General features: G+C 38.1%; 1 protein-coding gene across 1 annotated transcript in view; it reads left to right on the top strand.

The window, feature by feature from the left end:
* Positions 1-27,893, top strand: part of ANOS1 (anosmin 1) — a 195,427-nt gene that overhangs the window by 132,467 nt on the left and 35,067 nt on the right. Inside the window, exons 4-7 of the mRNA XM_010336194.3 lie at positions 82-304; positions 9,246-9,430; positions 12,153-12,282; positions 27,275-27,480. Coding sequence (XP_010334496.2) covers positions 82-304; positions 9,246-9,430; positions 12,153-12,282; positions 27,275-27,480 — 744 coding nt within the window. The remainder of the gene's footprint in view (positions 1-81; positions 305-9,245; positions 9,431-12,152; positions 12,283-27,274; positions 27,481-27,893) is intronic.

Raw genomic sequence — 27,893 nt, 5'->3', positions numbered from 1 at the left:
TGAACTGCCTTTCAGATGTCTTGGAAATTAGACTTCATGTGTCTTTAATGGAATATTTTTAAAAATTCTTCTTTGCCTTAGCCTCTCTTCCCCAAGAAGAGCTATGAATGCTTGACCAGCTGTGAGTTCCTCAAATACATCCTGTTGCTGAAGCAGGGGGAGTGTCCAGCTCCCGAGAAAGCCAGTGGATTTGCGGCCGCCTGCGTTGAAAGCTGTGAAGTTGACAATGAATGCTCTGGAGTGAAGAAATGTTGCTCGAATGGGTGTGGACACACCTGCCAAGTACCCAAGACTCTGTACAAAGGTAAGGAACAGTGTTGGGGGTATGAAGAGACCTTCAGTCTCACAGGAATCTATGTGTGCCCAGGGAAGGGTGTCCGTTATAGGTGTGAAAGTCTACAAAACATAAAACCTTAAGAAAATGTATTTTATACCACATACAGACATCTTAACATATTCACAGACTCATAGAGATTAACTCCACTTGGGGCAGAGCAAGTCATTCATATTAATTCTTTTTAACTTGACATATGTGATAGACAGCAACAATTCAGGAATATTTTTGTCTTTTTCTCCCGTCAGACTGATTCAAGTAAGCTCTGCTAGGTACATTGGAATAAATTGACTTAAATCCTTGGAAAATTGGCTGGGAGATGAAACACACTTGAAAAATGCATAATAAATATACTGGTATTGTGCATTTTCTGCTGATATAATCTAAGAACATTAGTGTCATTGTACAGATCTTAAATACTTTGATTAGTATCTTGAGATTCTAGACAAAGGATTTGCCTTCTTCAAAACAGGGAGGTTCAGTTTATCAAATAGTTTAACAAATGCAATAGTTTATATTCAAAAGCAGTTTCTAGAGCACTTAGCTCCTTAATATCAAGTGCTACTTATCATGTTCTGGAAATGGGACTAATCGCTTTTAAAACCAAGATGATTCTACTGTATTATGTATAGTTTGAAATACCACGAATATATGCTATAACACGTAATATTTTGTTAATATTGGGGGGTTTCATAGGAGAGTAATATAGAGCAGTAGTCCCCAACCTTTTTGGTAATAGGGATTGGTTTCATTGGTTTCATGGAAGAAAATTTTTCCATGTCGGGGTAGGGGGTAGGGGTTGGTTTTGGGAAGATTCAAGTACATTACATTTATTGTGTACTTTATTTCTATTATGCTTACTTTGTAATATTTAATCAAATAATTATGCAACTCACTATTATGTAGAATCCATGGGAGCTCTGGGCTTGTTTTGCTGCAACTAGATTGTCCCATATAGTGGTTATGGGAGACAATGACAGATCATCAGGCATTGGATTCTCATAAGGAGCACACAACCTAGATGCCTCACATGTGCAGTCCACAATAGGGTTCACACTCCTGTGAGAATCTAAAGCTGCTGATGATCTGACAGGAGGTTCGGTGGTAATATGAGTGATGAGGAGTGGCTGTAAATACAGATGAAGCTTTGCTCACTCACCCACCACTCACCTCCTGCTGTGTGACCCGGTTCCTAACAGGCCACAGACTGGTACCAGTCGGTGGCCTGGGGGCTGGGGACCCCGAATATAGAGTCAGTCAGTAGGCAGTATTCATTAAAGTACAGAGAGTAATAGATGTCTTTCTCTCTGTGTGTCTCTCACACACACATGCCAAATCCATAGTTTCTAAATACTGGTACTTAAAAAAAAAAACGTACATAAAGCAGTATTCACTATGAATGCCAGTTTTGAGTTATGTGCTGGCTGCCTATTTTTGGAAGTGCATGTTACTCTAACACTCATAACAATTCATATCTCCCAGAAGTCAGTTATCTGTCCCATCTTCCTTTAGCTCCCACTTGGGAATACGTTCCTCTGAAATCTGTGTAATTCAATCAGGTTTTTTCTTTGTCATTGGAAACAAGCCAATTCAGTACTATGTCTCACATTCAAAATAATCACTGCTTTTCTCTTCTTACCTTTTTAATAATTTAAAGTTTTATTGTGTTCATACTTCTTATTTTAAACTGTAGTAAGTCACTTTTGCAAAATTTAAAACCATCTAACTTCTAAAGCATCTATCATTATGAAATTTTATCTGTCATTAAAGATCATATGCTATGTATGAGTAGCATTCACCATAAAAATAGAATGCTTTTGGAATGGTCTCTTTAAACCCAGTTGTAAAACCCATAGTGTTTTAAAGAGATAATATAAATTAAAATATGCACTTTTATAAAAGGACTGAAGAGTTAGTATGAATTTCAAATATGCCTGTTTCACTTGAGAATAAGGGGAATATTGTAAAAAGGGCCAGAATAAATGATTAATTATGAAAAGACACTTTCAATATAAAAGTACATTTAACAAAATCAGATGGACTTTTGTTAAAGTACTGAAGTCACTCTTCTACTACAAATTAGCTCTTAACTTACATTTTTGTGGAGAGAGAATCAATGGGAATCAACTACAAATAGAATACACAGATTCTGTTGACCTGACAATGACTTTTATGTGATGAAGACAGTCAAGTTAATAGATTGTTATTTCACACAAAAAAAGATATATATGTGCAGGTAGGTATTTTTTCTTGCTTTCTTCAGTAGTCCCTCAAGGAAGGCTACTTTTCATGTCCTGAGAGCTTTGACGGTGCCTCTGAATATGTTAGTGTGTGTAAAAGGGAGGCAAATAAAGCCTGTAGCACCTCCTTCACTCTCTGAGCTAGTGAGCCACTTGAAGTCCCTGTTGGCATTCCCAACCCAGAGCCCAGCTGCTTCTTCACCCTCAAAAGAGGAGAAGGGCTGATGTCCCCAGGTTCGTTCCAACCCATCCCTTGGCTTTGTGAGGAGAAAACCATGTGCCCAAAGAGTGCACAAAGCAACATTGTAATCTTAGGATACTCGTGATCACTGTCTTTCCTACCTTCAAGTTGTTTTCTTATTGCTCCAAACAAACTAATGTGAAATAATGTTGCCTCCCTCTCTCTATCTCTGGTAGGTCTGTGTATTTGTTTTCCTTAATAAGAATGGGAGTCATGGTGGGTCGATATTAACTAGTCCTGCTCTCAGTTGACAACTGCTGAAACTGAGGTTGCAGGCCATGCCTAAGTGATTTGGTAGTAGGTAGCAGAAATAGATCTAACCTCTGCTCCCACCTGGGCTAGCTCTCCTGTCATTTTTATTTTAAATGTATGAAACCCTATTGGAAACACTCACTGGGCATCATTGTGTTATTATGTAATAGGCTAACTAAGGCCTGGCACAGTGGCTCATCCCTTTAATCCTGGCACTTTGGGAGGCTGAGGCAGGAGTTCAAGAGTAGCCTGGGCAAGATGGCAAGATATCCCCATTTCTACAAACATAATAAAATTAGCCAGGCATAGTGGCATATGCCCATAGTCATAGCTACATGGGAGGCTGACATGGGAGGATCACTTGAGCATAGGAATTCAAGGTTACAGTGAGCCATGATCATGCCACTGTACTCCAGCCTGGGCAACAGAGTGATACCCTCCCCAAAATATATCTATATCTATTATCTATCTGTTTATCTAATTGGCCAACTAAAAGATTTGTCAATATAGAATATTTTTAATCTAACAAAATCACAACTATCAACTATTTTAGGCTAATGAATAACATGGGATTGTTTTACATTGTAGAGATGAAGTGTTTAAAACTAGATACAGAGTGTGCTATATGGAAAACCAAATCCTATGGGACAAATATTGAAAACCTGTAGTTCCGCATTCATTAATTATCTGTGTGTTTAAGTGTTTTGCATAGTGCTGTTTGGAAATCCAAAATAACATTTTCTTAACCTTTTCCCCCAGTTTACCTTTAAAAGGGTTGATGTCACTTAGACGGAGAAATATTGACACTTTTCAGTTGAATACACATTTATGGAGTGCCTACTATTTGCTGTCATTGTAGTGGGCATTGGGATGCAAGGATCCATGTGACACCAACCCCCTAATGGTCTAGTTGTTTATTACTGAGATTGTCATGCACACAATACTCTTTAAGTGGGCAAATTGTTTTCCTAACCTTTAAATATATTGACATTTACCAACCTCTGTACTATGTTTCATTTTATTACTTACTAATTTTTTAAATATTTTAAAATTATAAAAACCCATACATTCTGTTCGGTCTGCTTTGTTTGTGGAAGGGAAGATGGAAAGTACTGATTTTATAGTTTCAAGAGCTTTATATACTGATCACTTGAGTTTTTAAAAGCAGTGGTTGTCTTGAAAAGATGACCAACAAAATTATCTATTATATTTGATCACTGAATTTGGGCCATGCTGTAAGAACTTCACTTAACTGATGCCTGGAAGTAAGTTAACCTTCATAGACTAATGTTATAGTTTAAAACAAATAGCAGAAATCCTTTCTTTTGATAAAAGTATTAGCATTAAAGTAGAAGGCTTGGAAATATTAACATGATTGGAGATGCCTGCTGGTGTTAGATCTATGAAATGCAAACCTTCATATAGTTGTAGAAAGTTTAAAAGGCTTATCTTCTATAGGTAGAACACAAATGAGTGCATTTGTGGGCACTTCCTTTTTCCTTTTTATAGTAAGTCTATTTCATGGCTTGGTGAGACAATCTTTCCTCCAGAGGGTGATATGTTTTACTATTTTGCTGCCAAATCCTACTGCCTCTCTTGGCTTCCAACTGTAGCAAAAATGTTTGGGGCAGGGAGAAAGAAAAGTTTAAAAATTTTACAAACATAAAGATTCAGACTAATTTGTGGCTTGCGGTTATCTAAGTTTCCCTTTGCTAGGATAAACCAAGAATGAATTGTATGTCAATCTGTTTCTTTCAAAATGACCTTATCATAGAGTGGATTTAATATTTCCATGAAGAATTCATATATAAAATATTTAAACTTCAGACCTCTGGAAATAGATATATGCAACTTCTCACAAGTAAATTTTCAACATTTTGAATCCAGTGGCCCAATGCCTTAATGTGATGTAAATATGAATTCCAGAGTTCTAATTACCTTTATGAGAGATATCAAGTATTGATTAATCACTAGAACAATACATCTTGCTACATTTTATATCATTTAGATTCATAAGAAATTAATAGTAATAATAAAATATCACAATTAGTATGCAACTGTGGATTGCTTATCCTAATTGATTTTTCTATCCATATATTTTCAACATTTTTAAGAAGTATTGGGTTTCTGTTCTTTTGATTTCAGCAGAATATTTCTTGCATTTTAAAGGAAAAAGGTGGACATCACATATTGCAGGGTGCCATATGATAACATTTGTAAATTTTTTCAACAGAGTCATTTAGATTTCAGATGACTAATTTGTTCAAAAATAATTTTAAAGAGAAAAATGCTAATCATTTACATAAAAGAAAACACATTGAGAAGAGATTCAGTCTACACATCTGGTTATACAGTTGGGATGCTGGTTCAGCCAGTGAGGACTGTGCGCACCAGCAGTGAGGGCTCAAGGTCTTGAGGGGGGATGAGGCCCATCTGCACGCAATTACAGCAGAGCGCTGGAGTTACTTCCAATCAAAAGAGCCAACTGACCTTAATGGAAAGCAGATGGACCATTTCTTAACATGCAAATTGTGGGGTCATGCTTCATCATAATTAAAGAGATTTTTAAATGAAGAAATTTGAACTGACATCGCCCTGATGCTCATTACATTTGATTAAGGCTGTTGGTCCTTGAATGCTATTCAAGATTAAAACCTTACAGCAAGGGGATTGGGCTGCTTGGATTGGCTTCTGGTGAGTTCAGGTTACTTCGGAGGCTATTTACTGTAGCTGTATTTACTCTAGAGGATTACACATTGGAGAGCCAAAGAGAAAGGTAGATTCAGAAGTCTCAGAGAATGTGCTGTATGAAGAACTGGTCATCTTTTTTTTTTTACTGTGCACCAAGGAATCAAGTAAATCAGGAAATGTTCTCTGCCACTACTCTCTCTCGCCTTATCCCCTTCAGTCAAACTATTTGTCTGGCATCTGCAGGCCAACCTTCAATGCAAGAATGATACTAAATGATCGCTTTGTTGAGATAGGTTTTTCATCCCTCTGAACAAATTTTGGTGACTTTTTCTTGACAGAAAACACAGAGAGCTACTTCTATTAAAATCAGTTAACCTTAGCATTTCTATCCAATCAGGAATTGGTCTTTTTTTTTTTTTAATGGGAAAGTCCTATGGCCAATGTAATAAAAATGTTCTATCTTGTAAACATTTTGGCATTGCTTTATTTTCTGATTTTCTGGTATTTATCTTTTTGAAAAATAGAGTGAATGTACATGTGAGTAATAGAACCATGCTGGAAAAGAGATGTGAGTTCCTTGAAACAGTATATTATAAAGACGGTAGCACAGAATACCTATGATAAATCTGCACCCAAACCTAAGTGACTTTCAAGCAGAGTAGGGATTACCATTGTTGCAATGGTCTTCATAAATGTTGCACTATTCTCTTATTTCCACAGACACATTCCTGAGTGAAGAATAAGAAAATGGGTTTGGCTATTCGTTCAGCAAACATGGACTGTTCATTAAACATTTGCTATTGCAGAATGTTCTCTTCTGGGACATTGTGAGATGTGGGAATGAAGGAGACATGGTTTTTGACCTCAGGGGGCTGTGTCTTAGTGGGAAGACAGGCATCATTAAATGAGTTTGCTGCAGCAAGAGGCAGTTAAATGCATGTCTTGACAGTTACAGGTTCAACATTGAAGGGGGGCAGAAGAATAAAGCCTTTATTTCCAATTGAGAAATTTAGGGGAAGTGTCACAGAGGGGTGGCATTTGGTCCAAGCCTGGATATATTCAAGGGTCTACAGTTAGAAGGCAGAAGGTGGAGCAAGACATTTCAGAGTGAAAAAAAAAAACAAACAGGCCATGGTATTATGAGGTACCTGGCAGTGTGTTTCTAGGAAAGCTGGGCTTAAAGATAATATCTGTGACAAAAATTAAAGATACACCAGGAGATAGACTGATAAATAAATGGTAGCCAATTATGAAGATGAGTGCCTTGAAGGGGATGCCAAGATGTTTCCCTTATTCTATAGAGAATAGTATGCAATTAAAGAGTTTGGGAAGCTGAAGGAGAGAACTTCACTTCTACTTTAGAAAAATAATCATAAAATACCAGTAAGGGGACATTAGAAAAATAGATTGAGGTGCAGGGAAATAGGTTGATAGGCTGTTGGGAAGGTGGGAACAAGGAAGGGAGTAAAGTTGGGTGGCCGTCATGGAGACAGAATGATTTGAGAATTCTTGAAAATGTACTATGCAATAAGACACTATGTTGTTAGCTGTAAGAACAAATCAAAAAGGTTCTAAGATCCCCCAGACATCCTAAAGAATAAAGTTGTCATAAAGACAGATATTCCAGGAGAAGGGACATATCTGAGACAGAGACATTCAGCCGGCAGGTGGAAAAGATGGTCTACAGCTTAGCTAGGGATTAGAGACAGACTGGAGAAACATTTACTTAGCAGCAATATGCTAATCATCAAAGTTAAGGTACCTGCATTGCTATGGCTATGCACTGAGAAGAAAAGTGTAGGATACAAGCTTGAATGAAATGCATGTCATGACAGAACAGGAGTCAAAGACTGACTTGGTGAAGCTCCAGATCCACCGTGAAAGCTGAGGATCTTAAAATAAGAATGTCCAAGGAATTTGCATATTTATCAAAACCACCTCTTTGCTCTATCTCTCTATGTGGCCTTTTCTAGTATGAAATGTAGAAAGACGCAGATAATTCAGAGAGAAACCTGAGATCAGATCGTTGCCCCAGGCAATTAATTTAATATTCCTTAGACTCAGTTATCTCCCATTCAACATGTAGATTATTAACACTTTAACCACTTCACAAACTCACAGTAAGGATCAGGTGAGACAAATTTATTGTAAACTAAAGGTCACTACTCAGCCATGACCCATCAGTAATAAGAAAGGAGAATGCAATAGGAACGATAAACATTTTCTCTAGAAAATAGTTTTTTTTATCAATGACTTTTCACCATATATAAATATGCTTTTTAAGAATTATTCAATTCATCCACCCAAATCTTTGATGACTTTATTTTTTTCTTAAACAAGACTTATCATGAATTATGATCAAAATGAAATAGGAGTTGAAACTCAGCCATGTCACCAACGTGAATCAAACCATATTTTCATTTGGTGTTTGCACATTTTCCAGTTTATTCTGTGTTTAAACTTACAAAATGGAAGAAGAAATCGAGCATTCTTAACTAGCCTCTCAAATGAGAGTTTTCAGTGCTTTCAGCAAATGACCATTGTGGACAGAAAATGATATTAATGGTAATTGGTGTTCTAGGTATTAATGGAACTCACCATCATGGTGCCATAGATTCTGATTCAGTTCGTTTTGCATATTCTATTAGTATTACAAATACCTTTACAAATTCCCTTTCTGAAATGCCTGCTGTTTTGAACTGTGGTTCTTCAGTACATCAGTTGCCAGACAACTTGTATGTACAGAAGGCGAGAAAGAAATCAGAATGATTAACTACTTTAAAATGAAACACCTGTGAGAAACTTTTGAAGCAGTGCACTCACTCATGCCAAAACCAAACATTATAAATTCATTATTTTTCAATGTTTAACCGTCAAGACTATAGGGAAGTGCTTGAGCAATCGATTGTGGAATCCAAAAGACTTGAACTTTGGAAATCACTCTTTTAGGAGATTTCACATGAAGAGATTTTGCTTTGCAGTGTTTTTCTTCCTTAAATGGAAAACTCCCTGAGAAAGAAGGAAGATAAAATCTGGAAACCATGTTATAATGACCTTAGAATATATCAATAGACACAGAGCATGTTAAAAAATGGAGAAATTACTTGAAACGCTTTATAATGATCTCCTAGTGTGAATTCCATGTTAACCTCAAGTGAAACAACCTCGTAACATGATTTATTCAGAAGAATGCACATGAAATGATTGCTCTAGAGATTACTAGGGAATACGCCACTTGTCCAGAATAAGGAATCAATTTAGACTGTCAAAAAAAAAAAAAAAAAAAAAAAAAGAAAAGAAAAGAAATGGCTAAACTGAGTGTCACAAGATTTCAGATGTGAAACCCTGTATGGAAAGGCCACTTTTACGAAAGGAAATCTCAGTTGTCATCAGATCAGATTCATCTCTTCCATACTTGTTCTTCCTGAACTTTTACTTCAATTTGAGTCACACACAGATTGTTTTAATTGACACGGTCCTGTTTCAGGTGTCCCCCTGAAGCCCAGAAAAGAGTTACGATTTACAGAACTGCAGTCTGGACACCTGGAGGTTAAGTGGTCCTCGAAATTCAATATTTCTATTGAGCCTGTGATCTATGTGGTACAAAGAAGATGGAATTATGGAATCCATCCTAGCGAAGACGATGCCACTCATTGGCAGACTGTGGCCCAGGTAAGAGCTTCATATACACATTGATTTTCATCCTGGAGATAGTGTCTACTACACACCTACACACATAAAGTTAACTTGCTATGCCTCAAAATAGCTTGACTACAGAAATTACTCAGATATGGAATGAACATTATAGGGGTCTGCTAAAGAGAGGATGAGTTTCATAGATATAAATCAATGTGCTCAGAAACTCGACCATTGACTTAATTTGTTCAAATACACATGGAAGGGAGATAATTTTGTAACCTGATCATTCACATGTATTTTCTGTAAGAACCACATTTCCCTCAGCTAAACTCAAAGCCAACTGCAGTAAGGGAAATGCAACATCATGAGGATGAATTTGACATTTAATAATCTTAAATGTCAATGCCTTCTCTTCTGTTTCTCCTGCATTTCCACCTTTATTCCACCCTCAGACTTTAGGAGCAAGGAGTAAGATTTGTATCACAAAATTGCTTAGTGGGGCATAACCAGCAGCCCATAAATCTTCACTAAGTGCTTTCTTCTTTGTCTTAGTCAACTTAAAAACTGATATACCACCTGCATGGCAACACTCCCAGAGAGTGCTTCCTCCTATTCTGTCTTGTTGATGAGAAAAGCAAAATATTTTCTTTCTTTTTAAGAGCTGTTAAATGCACTACCAGCTGCTACCCCATACAAACAACAAAAAACCCCTACATGGATATAAAAAGTAACAGATTCTGAATGTGAAACTGTTTCATGCCTTTAGGTAACTAAAATGCCTTCTTCACATTTATGTCTATGGGAAAAATTCTCACTTTAAGTTGATTAGATCATTTTTTCCAAGGACTAGATTCCTATTTTTTTTTTCAGTAAATATAAAATAAATGTCAATATTTGGGTGTTTGGAAGAAGAATATTTTCTTTTTTTTTTTTTTTGAGACGGAGTTTCGCTCTTGTTACCCAGGCTGGAGTGCAATGGCGCAATCTCGGCTCATCGCAACCTCCGCCTCCCGGGTTCAAGCAATTCTCCTGCCTCAGCCTCCTGAGTAGCTGGGATTACAGGCACGCGCCAACATGCCCAGCTAATTTTTTGTATTTTTATTAGAGACGGGGTTTCACCATGTTGACCAGGATGGTCTCGATCTCTCGACCTCGTGATCCACCCGCCTCGGCCTCCCAAAGTGCTGGGATTACAGGCTTGAGCCACCGCGCCCGGCCGAAGAATATTTTCTAAATAGTAGTATCTCAAAGGGGTTAAATACTATACTAAAATAAATAATGTAATGACCCCAAAATAAATAAGAAGGCTGTTATAAAAACACAACAACAACACTAAATAAGGAAAACAAAACTGGTCAAATAAATTTAGCAATTCTATTCTATACCTATTTTATATTTTAAAAAGTTTGCTTCAGTAAAACATAAAGCTACTCAGAATACAGCCTGAAATTCCATTTGATTTGCATGGCATGCTTTCATAAATCATGGTACAGATTCATTTGTAATTTTTCTAAATTACTTAAAGATTTATGAAGGTAACTGACAATAAGATCATCTCTTTTATCTCCAGAATATTCTTGGAAAGTGAAAAGCTCTTTTCTTGTTGTTGGTATTATATTTTCCTGTTAATGCTACATGTAATACTTCCTTCTCTGCTAAACGCTGTGGATGCCATGCTGACTTTAAGCTTTTTAAGTGCACAGCTGAAACTCTAAAAGATAAAGTTGAAAGTGTTTTCTCAAAGTCTGCCAAATCAGGTAGAAAGCTATATTTACACGTTCATATTCTTCCTTTGATCTCATAAATGTTTAGCTTCCTTTAGATATTGATGTAAACATGACAGCCATTTTCACATTAAGTTATTATAAGCTGAGGTTATTATAACATCAGTTATTATAAACTGAAGTTTAGTAGTGTTCAAATCCAGTCCTATCTCACTAGTTTCATCCACAGATCCAAGTTGGGTTCAGCACCTGGTGTAGATGAGGGAATAGACTGTAGGTGGTTATTTCTTGGAATTCAAGGCACAGGTTTTCAGATCTACCAATGGAAACAAAACACAGAACTTTGCTGAAAGCAGGTATATAGTATGAAGACTGTTAAAGTTATTTGAAATCTTAAAATTGTAGCACTAGAGCCAGCAAAACCTTCTGATCTTCCCCAGTGTCTGTTTTTTTCCTTTGGGCATTTTATTGAACAATTATATGCTAACACATCTCACCCTTTAAGATAAGGACTGGATCTTCACAGATGTTATGTGATATACTCAAAAGTTTGTTTAAACAGTGGCTTGCATTATCATTTACTTCCAGAAATTGTTAGTGATCTTTAAGCGTGTGGATTGTTACACCTATTTTTACAGTTATATTTGGCATGTGAGTTAAAAAGATATTTTATTTCTACAATCTGAAGATTATTTCATCTTCTTGTCTGTAATGTAATGATTACTATACATATTCCCTATTGACTGAATATCTCAAATGCTGTAATTACTCACCAGATTTAAAAATAGCCCAAGCTCTTGTCATAAGATTTTGACTTCAAGAAATGTTTAATTCTTTGGGGTGAAATATCAGTGATTCTTCGATCCCTGACAGCTCTCTTCATAACTGACCATGATAAGCCCCTCTTATCAGAAGGAAGATAGCCTGAGTTGCACCGGGTGATGGGTTAGTATATTTTTTTAAACAGATCCAACCAACATGTCAGAATAAAAATTGACATGTTCCCTGTACTCTGTGACATGTCCCCTCAGACCACAGACGAGCGAGTTCAACTGACTGACATAAGACCCAGCCGATGGTACCAGTTTCGAGTGGCGGCTGTGAATGTGCACGGAACTCGAGGCTTCACTGCCCCCAGCAAACACTTCCGTTCTTCCAAAGGTCAGCCTTCCTTTTCTTCCCAGACACGGAATACTCACTTTGCTCCCAGGCACACATGGAATGCAGATTCACTGTCTCCATGTTCATATTTATGGTTAGTTAACAGGTGGCTTTGCTGTTTTAGAGAATGGGAGCAGATGTGTTTGAAGGTACTGTGTACATTTATGGTTAAGGACAAAATTGGAATTTTACCTGCAATATATTATAGAAGATAATGTAAGGGAGTTTTTTTCAACTTTGAAGTGGTGGGGCATTTTCATTATCAACATCTGTTTAGTTTTTGCTTAAATGTATTCTGTATCAAGCACCATTTAATGATCTTCAAAGAGAAAGCCTGAGTTTTAGCTATTCTAGACAAAATAGCCTTTCTTGAAATGATTTTAAGTTGACAATGAATTTAACTCCTACCTTTGCTTCATAACATCTAGAATTTAAACCCCTCTGGAGTCATTTAATCATCGCTATAATTTTGTTAAGTTCTGACTGCATTGATATTTTAAAACCTCTGTGGAATCAGATGAACAGTGTGTTACATTTGTGGTTAGTTTAATCTGTGCTGGTTGAAGGACATAATTTGACCAGCTATTAATAATATCTTCAGGTTACTTTTTCTAGTTGTGTCCAATGGCTGTGTGCCTTCCAAATTAATTAGACATCTACTTGACTAATTATAAGGATCTGGTTTCATAAATACAGATTAGTTGTGTTTTTCTCTTACTAATCACGAGTTATCGTCTTACACAGAATCTAAATTTACTTTATTTTATTTTAAATAAATTTATTTATTGTGACATTAATGAATAATGTAACCCTTTACATTTAAAAGCTTCTTAAAAAAATAAAATAAAGGAGGGGGGCTTTCTTTTCCTACCCAGGGAGGCAAATTTATGAACTAAGCAAGCTTTAAAGTGAAATTGTAAATAAAGACATCAAATATTGTCTTAGGACTCTGTCTCCAAATGATACGAAAATTTAGAGAGGCAAGTGAAATAAATAATTAATTGTGGGTTAGGAGATAGTGGTCAACAAAAAGTCTCAGAATGCTTCACCTTGAGTTTCATGGTTCAAATGTGATCCAGACATGTTCCTGTCAAAATGTGTTACCATCTGTTCAGTTGCCTGCAGGATCTGGGCTGGTGCTCTGTGAACAAGACTGCAAATTCAGACATCAGACAGAAGTGGTTTTCAGCCTCTGGAGACAGATGCTGAATTAATCTCCTGTAAGAGTTGCAGTGGCACCTCTTGCCTAGTGGAGGTGAGCAAGGTGGTTTTGCTCCCATGATTTGTTACAGAGCCTTGCTATCACAAGATCCTCAGGATCTGGGCAAAGATCCTTTGACAGCACCAGGGTCATGAAGGGTGCTATCTGAAAGTAGGAAGGCCAAGCGGTTCTGATACTTCCTAGTACGTTGGAGCAACTTAATAATCTAGAATGGGAGCTGCATCTCCCAAATTTAAGTGGACTTTTATTGAATGAAAATGCAGCTATTGCAATTATCATTAAAATGTTGTTCTGTCACTCTTACAAATACACCCAAAATTCACACTTCCATATGTCTCATTGTGAGGAGCACCCCAAAACTTCAGTTCTTGCAATTTTACAAAGCAAGAATGTCTGCACAGAATTCATGGAAGATTTCATTGTATTTTAAGTGAAGATGAGTCCCAGAATAACAGGAGTTTAGCATATCATCCAAAAGGTGGTAGACATTCGCTCTATGATATCTCTAAAGTAGACTTAATCACTAACAAGGTGGGGCAACATCTTTCCAGACTTTTCTCATTCTCACCAAATGTTGAAAAGAGCCTCACTGGGAAAAATGTTTTAAAGAACTTCATTGAAATATAATTTCTATACCATAAAATTCACTGATCTATAAGTGTACAGTTAAATGATTTTTAGTATTTACTGACTTGTGCAGCCATCACCATCATCTAGTTTTAGAATGAGTCCATCACCCCAATAAGATCCTTCATGCCTTAACCAGGAAAATTTAAAGGCAGAAATAAAGTTAACTTTGTGTCTTTTGCTTCTTTTATTACCCATGTATCTGAACTGCAATCCTATAGAATGGGGAGTATCCTGCAACTTGATACTTAATCTATTCCTTAGAAAAGCCTATTTGAAAAAAAAAAAAAAAAAAAAAAAAGGCCAAAAGCATAGCAGTCACAGTGATCGATAAATGATTACTCTCTGAAAATACAAGCATCCCCAAGGAAATAAAGGACTTTCCCTTTAAGAACTCTTTCTCTCAATAACCTCCATTTGAGCAATCGGCAATGCTGCTCTTGCAGCAGTTTGTGGAAAAAGAGGCACACAGTCATTCTCAACTCTAAACCTTTTCTACAAGGCACTGCAAATCCTCAGCTCCTGCTTCATTCACCTTTCCCTGTGTTCCCCCTAATCAGCTCACTTCTGGCTTTAACTGGAGATATTGTGTTAGCTTCCTAATCACATCCCCCTGGCTTCTGCCTTAAGGCTTCTGGACTCCTGTTTTCTGATCATGGCCCCTCATTCCTGCCTCTGGATCTCCAATTCCGGATCCCAGGTTTCAGAGACTGGTCTCTCATCCCCGTTTCTGGATTTCCACTTCTGGATCCCCCTTTCCTTTTAGTCCTCTTTCAACATAGCTGTCTGAGTGATCTTACTAAAATCTGAGCCACTTCCCTTCAGTTCTTTGCTCAACCTGTCCCAGCAGCTTCCCCCATTCAACTCAGATTAGAAGACATGTTCTTTACAATGGGTTTGAAGTTGACCCACCTTTCCCCTTCCTCTCAGACTTCATTGCTACCCTCCCTGTTTTCCTGCACAACCCCTAGGCTCCTCGGTTTTCTCTGAATACTATAATCTTTCCCTTGCTTCAGGATATTGGCATTTACCTCCTACTGGACCTGGGAATGCTCTTCCTTCAGATTGTTGAAAGGCTGGCTGACTCACTGTCTTTATAAAAAGATGGTTTTCTTTATAAAAAGATGCTTTTTCGAGCAAAACCATCTTTAGCCATGCTACTTGTATGTATAAACAAACAAGCAAACAAATCCACTTTGCTTGTGTTGCATTTTCGTTCTTACTTTCTGTTATCACTGTCTACCCTGCTTTAGTATATTACTCATTAATCTTGTCCATTGTTTCCCCTTGCATCCAGTTAGGATGAATGTGTGTATCCATGCGTGTTTCGTAGACCAGATATGATTTCTTTTTTACTTATTCCTGCTGCTTAGAACAGTACCTGACACATAGTAGCTGCTCAACAAATCTTTTTTCAATATATGAGGAAATGAAACAGGGGTAACAAAAAGAGAAGGTAAAGACAGAAAATTTTGCTGTTGTTGTTTCAACCTTTAAATTTTATCAATAAGGCATGAAGGATCAATCTTTTGGGTTGATGGACTCATTCTAGAACCCAGTGATTCTGATGGTTATGCAACACAGTAAATACAATAATGTCAATGAGCACTTGAGAGAATTTTATGGTATGGAAATTATGTATTTCAATAAAGTTATTAAAGATATTTTTTCCCCAGTGAGGCTCTTTTCTACATTTGATGAACTTGAGGAAGGTAGGGAAAGATGTGGCACCATCTTGTTAGTGTAATGGTTAGGTCTCCTTTAGACACATCCTGGAGGGAGTGTTTGACCATTTTACTGATTTGTTAAACTCCCGTCATTCTGTGATACATCTTTACTGAACACATAATGGAATCTACTGTGAATTCAGTGCTTACATTTTTGGTTTTTAAGAGTGTAAGAATTAACATTTGGGATGCACCTCAAATTGAGACATATGGAAATGTAAATTTTGAGTGTGGTATTACTCTGTTTTCACGCTGCTGATAAAGACATACCCAAAACAGAGACCAAAAAAGGCTTAATTGGACTTACAGTTCCACATGGCTGTGGAGGCCTCAGAATCACGGTGGGAGGTGAAAGGCTTTTCTTACATGGTGTCGGCAAGAGAAAATGAGGAAGAAGCAAAAGCAGAAACCCCTGATAAATCCATCAGATCTCGTGAGACTTATTCACTATCACAAGAATAACACAGGAAAGAGTGGTCCCATGATTCAATTGCCTCCCCCTGGGTCCCTCCCACAACACGTGGGAATTCTGGGAGATACAATTCAAGTTGAGATTTTGATGGGGACACAGCCAAATCATATCAGGTACATTTGTCAAAGTGAGAGATAGAACATTTTAATGATGACTGCAGTGTTTCAAAAAATGGTGCAGTTTCATTCAATAAATGCCCATTTATCCCTGTTTGCTCCAGAAATGAATCTGTGCCAGTCTTCCAGTGGTTTAAAATTACTTTTAAAAAACAATCACCACTTCCAAGGTAGTAGTTGGCGCAAGGAGCAAGCAATTATCTATTGTATTTGGTTTGGGTAGAGAGACAGCTTTGATAAATTAAGCCTGGGTCAAGGAAAGCGTGAAGGGTTTTTATTTTATTTTTTTCATCTATCATGAATACCTTAGAAAATAAAAGTAAAATTAAACAGAAGGAAATGGAAAAATGAGTTCCATTTAGTTTGGGCTCACTGCATAGGATTCATGGGCTATAAAGCTGATTTTCACGGAAAAGGCAAACATCTTGTCCTTATCTTCTTTATAGTTATTTTAAAATACAAAATTAGTCTGTGTTTGCCAAAATGAATTGGCTACTATTTAATTTCTTCTTAACTCATTTATTTTTACATAACTTAGACCTAACTCAACGTATCTATTTTTGTAGAAAATTCTAAGTTATTCATAGATTAGTAAAATAGTTTCAGGCTTTTCCTTTTCCTGGTGAATACCATTTCTGAATATTTTTATTGCTAACTCTTACCTCTCCCAGAAAAAAATGCATAAACATAGAATGGGCAAAATCATTAATTTTTGTAAGACTTTGGGATAATTTTTGTTTTTGCTTATTCTCTATATTGTATTTCCTCCTGGTACTTGAGGAGGGAAATTGGCTTCAAAATTAAAAATGAATAATAGTTTAATGGATTAATGCCTAGTGCTCATGTCTACTTTTTGTCTCTTTATTTAGAATGTGGGACTGTATCCTTATACATAGTAAGTTACCTTCACAGGTCACTCCTGGGATAAAGTATTTTTCTAGCCATCAGTCCTGCCAGATCCTAGGGTCTACCTAAATTTTTCTATCCCATTCCATTTGGAACGAACAACATGAAACCTCTGAGTACAAGGTGTTGATGTGTCTGCATATTCCTACAGAAGTTGATATTTGCTGCCTTGAACCACAAATCTCGACAACTAAAGATTGCCCAAAAAAGATTAGACACCTTCAGAAGCTGACCCAAGTGAAGGCTTTGAGTGTGAGCAGTTTACTTAGGAAGTGATCCAGGACTGTGGTAGGTAAGAAGGAAAGCAGGACAGGGTGTAGAAGGAATACAATAAAGGGTGAATTATTTACCATAGGCAACCTAAGCTTCCTTCCCACAGGCACGCAGGACACACCTCAGAACTCCTCACTGGAGGGGGTTAAGGGTATTCAGTCAGTATGCAGCTGTTCTAGCTTATCTGGTCTGCATGCTGGCAGAGCTTGCTCTGAGCCCAGACACAGCCAGAGGTGAGGAGCTGTGGGAGGTTATTCAGAAGTTGAGCTGATGTGTCCTGAAGCAGCAAAGCACAAGAAAGTCAGAGTGGGACCCTGAAAACGTCCGTTGTTTACCTCTTGTTTAACTCAGCATCGGTGTGATTCCTGTTACAGAGTGGATCTGATACATTTTGAATTATGGTTTAAAATAAATATGTTAATAGTTTCATGAATAAAATGTGATGAAATCATGAATGGAATCCTCACATTACTAAATATCCCTAATCTTCTTCCTCTGTGATACAAAGGTAATAATCAGACACAGGCATCCCTTTCTGGTTTGTTTTTTTTTTCTCTCTCATTTCCCAAAATTGGACAAGCTTTTTGTCCATTTCTTGAAATAAGAAGACCACTAATGTCTAACCAATAGCCCAAATTTTGTGAATGACCAAGTTGGAGTCAGGGTTACAAATATAAATATACTTGTGGGCTCCATGTTGCAGTTGCTTATCTTTTTTCAGTAAATTGGTGTTTAACCTTTCCTTGATATTGCTAATGTTTAACAAATGAGGAAGAAGAATAAATGTATTGCATGCTTAGTATTGGAAATATATATTGCTTAAGTAGCCACTACCTATTACAAAATAGTATTTACCAGTTTGCTGAGTTTGGGAAATAATGTGTTTGTTTCTGGCTACTATGACCATCCATATCTATGTGTCAATATGGATAGTAAAAGGAAGAGTTTCAATTTTGTGGATTGTACAAGGCAAAATCCAAATTCATTTTTTTTTTGATATGTTGCGAAAGCAGGCAAGCATGTGTTTGTTCATTTGAAATTAGTCAATATCAATTTGACATTACTAAATAACACACCTTTAAGGGAACTTATGAAGAAACATATAAAAATCCAACTTCAGTTATCATTAACCTAGCATATTATCTTTTAGTTATTATATTCATTTCCTTCCGAATTCCAAGTTCTTCATCCATCTTTTCCTCATTTTCCCATGTGCGTAAGATACATTACAAAGGAAAAGGAAGCAGACAGCATTGTTTTCACAGCATATAAGTATCACACTAGATGTTATTCCACGCATGCATTACAGAGTGTCAGTAAAACTAGAGCAGACATCACTGATGGTAATAAAGTTCCCTGTTGCCCCGTGGGGACCCATGACTTTTTACTCTGTTCCACAGCTGCTTGGGATGTGCCATTTCCAATGGGCAAAAGGCTTGGCTGGACATATGTCCTGAAACTATTTAATTGTTGGAAATTCGCCTGCAGTGTAGCTTCAGCAGCTTTGCTAATTTTTTTTTTTTAAGGGAGAAGGACACTACCCCAACTGCTAAGTCTGAAAGAAAACAAACAAACAAAAAAAGGTTTAAATATTATTAGAACCAAACTTTGTATTTAGTTGAAAACTGTGTGACATGGTTATATTATTGTTTTTAAAATACAGCTACACTTGACCAAAGTTATACCAAGTATATACCATAAGCATACCTTATGAGGTATTCTTATGATGCATTTCAGTGGGAAGTTTAATCTATAGACATTATTGTTAAAAATGAAATAAGTAAAATCAACATTCATTTTCTTGAAATAGGTATTGTTCTCCATGTGCACATGTGCATGTTTCTTTATGATGATCAAGACAACAAATCGTTGCTCTTTATAGCCTCTTGGGTTTCTGTATTTAACAAATAGTGTTGTCTTGAAAACATAGAGGAACCTGCCTCAGAAAAAGTGATGGCATTTCTGCTGGGACAAGCAGAAGTGCTCTTTTCCCATGAGATTAATGTCAGTGCAATAATAGGCCTGCATTTCTCCAAGAGTGGTAAGAGATTTTATTGTCACTTTACCCAACATAGGTCCAAAGTATTTTCATTGTGTCAAACGTTTGTGCTTGTTATTTTGCCTGTTTGTGGCATGAAACACAAGAGGTTAAGTGATGAAACCTGAAATCTATCTTTCTGAAATCTAAATGTTCCGTCTTCTTCTGCTGAAAGCACCACATGTGATCATCAATAAAAGGAACCTTTTTTTTTTTTTTTTTTTTTTTTTTTTTTGAGATAGAGTCTGGCTCTGTTGCCAGGCTGGAGTGCAGTGGTGTGATCTCTGCTCACTGCAACCTCCACTTCGTGGATTCAAGTGATTCTCTTGCCCCAGCCTTCTGAGTAGCTGGGACTACAGGTGTGCACCACCATGCCCAGCAAATTTTTGTATTTTTAGTAGAGACAGGATTTCACCATGTTGGCAAGGATGGTCTCAATCTCTTGACCAAGTGATCTACCCACCTCGGCCTCCAAAAGTGCTGGGATTACAGGTGTGAACCACTGTGCCTGGCCAATAAAAGGAACTATTTTTCTCCAAGGCTGAAATTGGATATACATGCTAAATATTTAGCATATTTTACATTGGTAATCACACAAATTGTATAGAGTAGAAGGAGCTAATATAGCCTTCCTATTTCAGTTGTCTCTGAATGTGCTTGCTCTCTGAAGTGTGTTTCTGCAGATAATTGTGAAGATCCTAAGGAGGGAGTTGGCATAAAACAGAAAGAGGAGTGAGCTGGTGGAAAATGCCCTGATTTGAGACTCAGAGGAAGGGTTAGGGGAGCACTGGTCTTGTGGTGTGACTCCCATCCTCTCACTTGAAGAGGTAGTAAATCAAACTCTGCTCTTGAAGTAGTGAATCAAACTGTGATCCTCAATTTCCCCATCTCTAAAATGAGAACAATAATGTTAACATTTAATAGACAAAATACACATGTACATTTGTAAAATTAGGGATAAACAGTACTCACGTCGAGTTTCCTACACCTAATGGTATCACTCTTTTTAAAATTCTCCCAGTCAAGGGAGAGCAATCTGTGGCACAGGGTCCAAATTTGGCCTGCCACCTATTTTTGTGAATAAAGGTTTATTGGAACATAACCATGCTCATTTGTTTACATATTGTCTGTGGCTGCTTTTGAGCTATGACGGTGGAATTGGGTGGTTGTAACAGAGACCATATGGTCCACAAAGCCTAAAATCTTTACTATCTGGCCCTTTCCAGAAAAAGCCTATCAATGCCTGCACTAGCCTATTGTAACAGACACTTTTCCCATTAAAAGGCTTTGAAATTTTACATTCTGTAGGGATATTGTCCCTCATTATGATGGTGGAATGTAACATATATAGAGTGTGGGACATAGAGATGTGTATTGTTAGACCTTCAAACCCATCTTTCTACTCTCATTTTTCTTCTCACAGTCCTTGTTCTGCCATCAATGATGAGAATGACCTTGGACATATCTCTTTACCTCTTTGGCCCCTAGAACTCTCACCAGTTAAAAAAATGTGAAATAAGTTGTAACATTCCTTACAGCGTTATCATAACATATAGTATAGAGTTTCCCTCTCTGGCTTTTCAGGCACTGTCCATTTATGCATATGTATATCTATATAAGTGTGTGTGTGTGTGTGTGTGTGCATTTATATGTGTGTGTGTGTGTATATATATATATATATATATATAAATTTCACATGGAACTCTCCAACTACATTTCAAAATTCTAAAACAATTAAAACATATGAAAGAAAACATTCTATATAATTCAGCCAAATGAATATATCTTGTTTTATAATGTAGGGAACCAATTCTCAAGGCACAGAATTGCTTAAATATAAAAACTTGTTAGGACTGAGTAAAATGCTTCAGATTAGATCAGGCGTCCCCAAACTATGGCCCACGGGCTGCATGCGGCCCTCTGAGGCCATTTATCCGGCCCCCCCACCGCACTTCAGGAAGGGGCACCTCTTTCATTGGTGGTCAGTGAGAGGAGCACAGTATGTGGCGGCCCTCCAATGGTCTGAGGGACAGTGAACTGGCCCCCTGTGTAAAAAGTTTGGGGACTCCTGGATTAGAGAAACTGGATTGATGCTGTCTCACCTGAAACCCATAGTGAATAGGTGGATAAATGAATGGCTTGTTTACAGAGTAGAATCATGGCAATAAACAGGTGATCTCGGCCATTCTCTTTTGGTTTTGTTTTCTATTTTTAAAAGCCAGAGTCTCACTGTCATCCAAACTGGAATGCAGTGGTGTAGTCCTAGCTTAGTGTAGCCTTGAACTCCCATACTAAAGCAATTCTCCTGCCTCAGTCTCCTGAGTAGCTAAGACTATAGGCACATGACACCATGCCCAGCTAATTTTAACTTTTTTTCTGTAGAGACATGGTCTTTCTTTATTGCCTAGGCTGGTCTTGAGCTGCTGGTCTTGAGCTCCTGGCCTCAAACAATCCTCCTGCCTCAGCTTCCCAAAGCACTAAAATTACAGGCATGTGTCACCATGTCTGGCCTGGTTTTACAATTTTCTAGTGATTATTTTGGGGGAGAAAGCGATGGGAGTGCCTCATTTTGGTAATGGAAGTATGCCATTTTGATATTGTAAACTCAAAATGGGGCTTCCTTTTGAGAAAATGTAAAGAAAATATTATTAATTCATATCTTTAAAAACATTTTCTCAAATGTTTTCATAAATTGTGTTGTTTCATATTGCATAATGTTTCATAAACTAGATGATGTTATTCTGGATTATTATAACATCCAAGAAAAATTTTCCGCGGCAGGAAATGATGTAATGAATAACATAAATTAAAGGAGATGATCAAATTCCTAGTATCAGTGGCCTTCTTAAATGTTGGAGTTTCTTTACAAGGAGAGACTATTTTGAGATTTTACTTATGAGGCTAGAATATCTGCAAAATTCATGTGACTACTTATTTTCAGCATATAGACATTCAGGTGCATTGCTGAGAACACGAACGGCTATTATTATGTTCACACATTCTAATTCTTCTCTTGCCTTGAAGTGATGACTCAGTTGTAAACTAGGTTTCCTCCCAGGAAGGTTGGTAGCTCCCTTTTGTAGGTTAAGGATTGACTCCTACACCAGAGGAAGTGATGTTTCTTTAATTATTTTATGTCAAACTGGGAAGAACACTCCTTTGATTTTGCAATTCACTTTAGGATTTTGTGATTTAGCAATTCTGATTGACAGGCTTTGAACCTGCAACTGAAATATCACCTTACAAATCAAAGCCAACGTTTAGGAGAAGACTGTGCTTCATTCATATATTCATGCAGCAATTGCTTACTAAGCACATACTGTGCGCTAGGTGCTCTTCTGGACTCTGGAGATACAGGTGTGAAAAAACAGACAAACATTACTCCTCTCGGGGAGCTTTCATTATCATGAGTAGAAGCAGACAGCAAACAAGGTAACTAATGTGTCGGTTTGTGTATTAGGGTTCTCTGGAGGGACAGAGCTGATAGGACAGATGTATATATAAAGGCGAGTTTATTAAGGAGTATTGACTCACATAATCATGAGGTGAGGTCCCACAATAGACCATCTGCTAGCTTAGGAGCAAGTAAGGCAGTCCAAGTCCCAAAACCTCAAAAGTAGGGAAGCCAGCTGTGCAGCCTTCAGTCTCTGTTCAAAGGTCCAAGTCCCAAAGCTGAAGAACTTGGAGTCTGATGTTCGAGGGCAGGAAGCACACAGCACGGGAGAAACATGTAGGCCAGAAGACTAAACCAGTCTATACTTCCCACATTCTTCTGCCTGCTTTGATTCTGGCCACATTGGCAGCTGATTAAATGGTGCCCACCCAGATTGAGGGTGGATCTGCCTTTCCCAGTCAAATGCCTTTCTCAGACTCAAATGTTAATCTCCTTTGGCAACACCCTCACTGACATCCCCAGGAACAATTCAATCAAGTTGGCACTCAGTATTTACCATCATGGTAATTAGGGCTTGGACAATAGTGAAGCAAGGGATAATCATGGTGATTTTTTTTTTTTTTTTTGTAAATGAAGAAAAGCATATGTAGCTGTTTTAAATAGGGTCACATTTGATAGACCTTGTAGCAGGAAAGGAGCCAGCTGTGGGACATCAGGGAAAGTGCTAAGGCAAAGGGAGAGGAAAAGCCTCAGTAGCATCATAGTTTTCCTCTCCAAGACATATCATGAGAACCAGTGTGCTGGGGCTGAGGGGTGGAGGTGATAAAAGGAAAGGCGCTCTGGGAGGTAACTGAAGAGTGAGTTGTACGGCATGTGCACGGAAGTGACATGGTCTGTGCAGTATAGAATCATCAGACTGCTGTACTGAGAAAAACCACTAGGGAGGCAGTGGGGAGCCCTTGGCAGTAATCGGGGAAAGGTGATGTTGGCTTGGCCCAGGGCTTTGGAAGTGATGAAAGGCAGTTAAATTCCTGTTACACTTTGAAGGTAGTGCTAACACAATTTGCTCAAGGGATGTGAGTGGAAAATAAATGTAAGACTTCAAGGGTTGGGGCCAGAGCAACTGGAAAGAACAATTCCCATGTACTGAGATGTCAGTGGTGGACTATGTGTGGGGGGATATGTATTGGTGTTGAGCTATGCGGGATCATGATTTTGCTTTCGGACACATTAGTTTTGAGATGCCTCTGAGACCTCCAAGTGGAGCTACTGGAAGGTATTTTTTTAGTATTGATATTTGAATGATTGGATCTGCATTCAGGGGCATGGTCTATGTTGAAGACATCAGTTTGGAAGTTATCAGCACAATGACTTTTTAAAAACTGTGACACACAATGAGATCGCTAGAGAGTGAGTGTAGATGAGAAGAGAGAGGGCCCTGACTTGAGATGCAGAACAGTCTCCTGTCTAGAGATGATGGGATGTTAAGGGTCATGGAGCATGGGGCTGAGAAGTAGCTTCCATTGAAACTGAATGAAAATCCAGTAGAGGCCAGGCATGGTGGCTCACGCCTATAATCCCAGCACTTTGGAAGGCCAAGGCAAGTGGATCACCCAAGGTCAGGAGTTCAAGACCAGCCTGGCAAACATGATGAAACCCTCTCTCTACAAAAATACAAAAATTAGCCAGGCATGATGGCAGGTGCCTGTAATCCCAGCTACTCAGGAGGCTGAGGTAGGAGAATCTCTTAAAGCAGGCAGGCGAGCAGAGATTGCAGTGAACCAAGATTGTGCTATCGCACTCCAGCCTGGGTGATAGGGTGAGACTCTGTCTCAAAACAAAACAAAACAAAACAAAATCCAGTAAAGTAAGTGTCCTGGAAACCAAATGAAGGCTGCATTTCTAAAAGAAGGAAGTGATCAGTGTTGTGAATATTGATGACTGCGGGAGTCTTCAGATGGCTCTGCCAAGCCTATTGGGGTGCTTCCCATCCCGATAACAACAGGAGAAAACATTTTCTTCTTACATATTTGATGTTCAGACCTTATGCTTTGTAGCCACCTCATGCAGTACTTGTCTACTTTTGACCTGCAGGTCATCTATCTCAGTATTACTTGTGTGTTTCATGTAAAATATACATACTCCTGGGTCCCACCTGCACTCAGGGAATCAGCATATCTCAGTATAAGTCTTGGACATTCCAGAGATTCCTGATGTTGACTGAGAGTGGCTTGACTCAGAAATACCATTTGATCCAGCAGTCTTATTACTGGGTATATACCCAAAGGAATATAAATCATTCTGTTATAAAGATGCATGCACACTTGTGTTCATTGCAGCACTATTCACAATAGCAAAGACATGGAACCAACCCAAATGCCCATCAACAGTAGACTGGATAAAGAAAATACGGAACATATCCACCAGGGAATACTATGCAGCCATGAAAAGGAGTAAGATTATGTCCTTTGCAGGGACATGGATGGAGCTGGAAGCCATTATCCTCAGCAAACTAATGCAGGAACAGAAAACAAAATACTGCATGTTCTCAGTTATAACTGGGAGCTGAAGGATGAGAACACATGGACACATGGAGGGGGAACAACATACACTAAGGTCTGCTGAAGGGGAGGCAGGGAGGGAGAGCATCAGGAAGAACAGCTAATGGGTGCTGGGCTGAGTACCTAGGTGATGGGTTGATTTGTGCAGCAAACCACCATGGCACACATTTACCTCTGTAACAACCCTGCACAGCCTGCACATATATGCTGGAGCTTAAAATAAAAGTTAATTTTTAAAAAAAGAGAATGATTTGACTAGCAGCATCACATAATATGCTTTTGATTAGCCTCTTACCTAAAAAATATCATGAAGCTTTCTTATTCTAGAAAATAAAGGAACTAACCTAACTAAATGTTCAGATACTATATATGATATAGGAAAGCAAAAAATTTCAAAAAATAACTTAGGTTTCCATCATTCCAAAACCACAAACGACTGAGAGTAAAAACATGGTGTTTTTTTTCTCCACTCTTCTTCATTTGTATCAAGTTAGATATGACTTTTTTGAGCCTCCAACACAGATGGTGTTATAATTAGAATTATTGACAGCATCTTCCTGTGATGGCATTTGGAAATGAAACCCTCTGTAAATCACTGGTGGTGAGCAGCATCTCCCCTTGCTCAACTTATAACAGAAAATGAAGTAAAGACCCTCCAACTTTGCTATATTTAGTCTTCTTCAAATATAAATTTTCAATGGAGATTTGTGAGGTGGTACTTCCAGCACCTCATCTTTCTCTTGACGGCTGAGAAGGTTTTCGTTAATAAGACAAACCAGAAATGGTACAATCACAAAATTGAATGCTGTCCGTAAGTCATCCAGTGTGCAGTGTGGATAAAGAATGGTGCAGGTTTTTATTTTTTTCTTTTCTGATTTCCCTTTATTGCTGTTAGCTGATGCAAGAATCACTAACTACAGGGCACGAAGATGAAAACAATTGCTTGTGTGAGCTGAATTTCTTTTTCTTTTCAGAGTGTTCAAAGGTGATTTTCTGTTGCTTACCTATTTAATGTCAATACACCTACATTAAATTTTACTATATTTTACTGATATGTATCAATTTCAGCACAGTAAAAATTTGGCTGGGTTGCCGTGGTATGGAAATGCCTAAAATGATTCTTCTGGATTACAAATTTGTACCAAACAAATTTATCTTACTGTTTTGTCGACTATATTTTAATTTGAGGCTTAACAAGGAGCTCTTACTTAAAGTACTTGTTTTCAGCTTTGCTTTCCTTTTTTTTTTGGAGGCAGTGTCTCATTCTCTTGCCCAGGCTGGAATGCAGTGGTGCTAATCACAGTTCACTGCAGCCTTGACCTTCTGGGTTCAAGCCATCCTCCTGCCTGAGTTTTTTGAGTAGCTGGGACCACAGGTGTGCACCACCCTGCCCAGCTAATTTTTTATATTTTGAAGAGACAGGGTTTCACTGTGTTGCCCAGTCTGCTCTCAAACTCCTGAGCTCAAGAGATCTGCCCGCCTCAGCCTTGCAAAGGGCTGGGATTACAGACATGAGCCACCATGTCTTCCCACCCTCATTTTCAGCTTTTCTACCTATAAAAAGCAATACTTCACATGTTGACCATGTAGTCATTATATGTCCAGAGATGTTAGTTTTGTGGAGTCATATGATGTGTCTTTGTACTGGGATTTCAGATCCATCTGCCCCACCAGCACCAGCTAACCTTCGGCTGGCCAACTCCACCATCAACAGTGATGGAAGTGTAACTGTCACTATAGTTTGGGATCTCCCTGAGGAGCCGGACATCCCTGTGCATCACTACAAGGTCTTTTGGAGCTGGACGGTCAGCAGTAAGTCTCTTGTCCCAACGAAGAAGAAGCGGAGAAAGACTACAGATGGGGTGAGTGGGGACTGGAGGAAGGGCTACTCTTCCCGCAGAGGTTATTTCAACTCAAGGCAAGTGGCCTGAGAAGAGGCCTCTGCTGGACTGAGAGATGCCATAGATGCTGGAAAGCTTCCCTCCCATTCATTTCTATCAAGGAAGTTCATGGAATGCAGGGGCATGCCAGCTGTTTTGCCTTTTATGTTTTGGGCAGAAGCAACTGCATTTAGACCAATGACCTATTCTTTATCTAAATGGCAGTCACAACTCTGGAAATCAAAGGAACAATTTAAATGATAGCTATTTTATCTGTCTGGCCATAGAAAATGATATCATGCAAAATGTGCTTTACTTTTAAGTCTTTCTTTTTCGTTTCTTTCCTCTTTTTGTTTTTTTAGAGAGAGAGATCCTTGTAAATGTTAGAGTAGATA

Source organism: Saimiri boliviensis, chromosome X, assembly GCF_048565385.1.
Source record: "Saimiri boliviensis isolate mSaiBol1 chromosome X, mSaiBol1.pri, whole genome shotgun sequence".
NCBI lineage: Eukaryota > Metazoa > Chordata > Mammalia > Primates > Cebidae > Saimiri > Saimiri boliviensis.
Note: the sequence above shows the minus strand (reverse complement) of the source record. Positions and strands in the feature narration are given on the sequence as shown.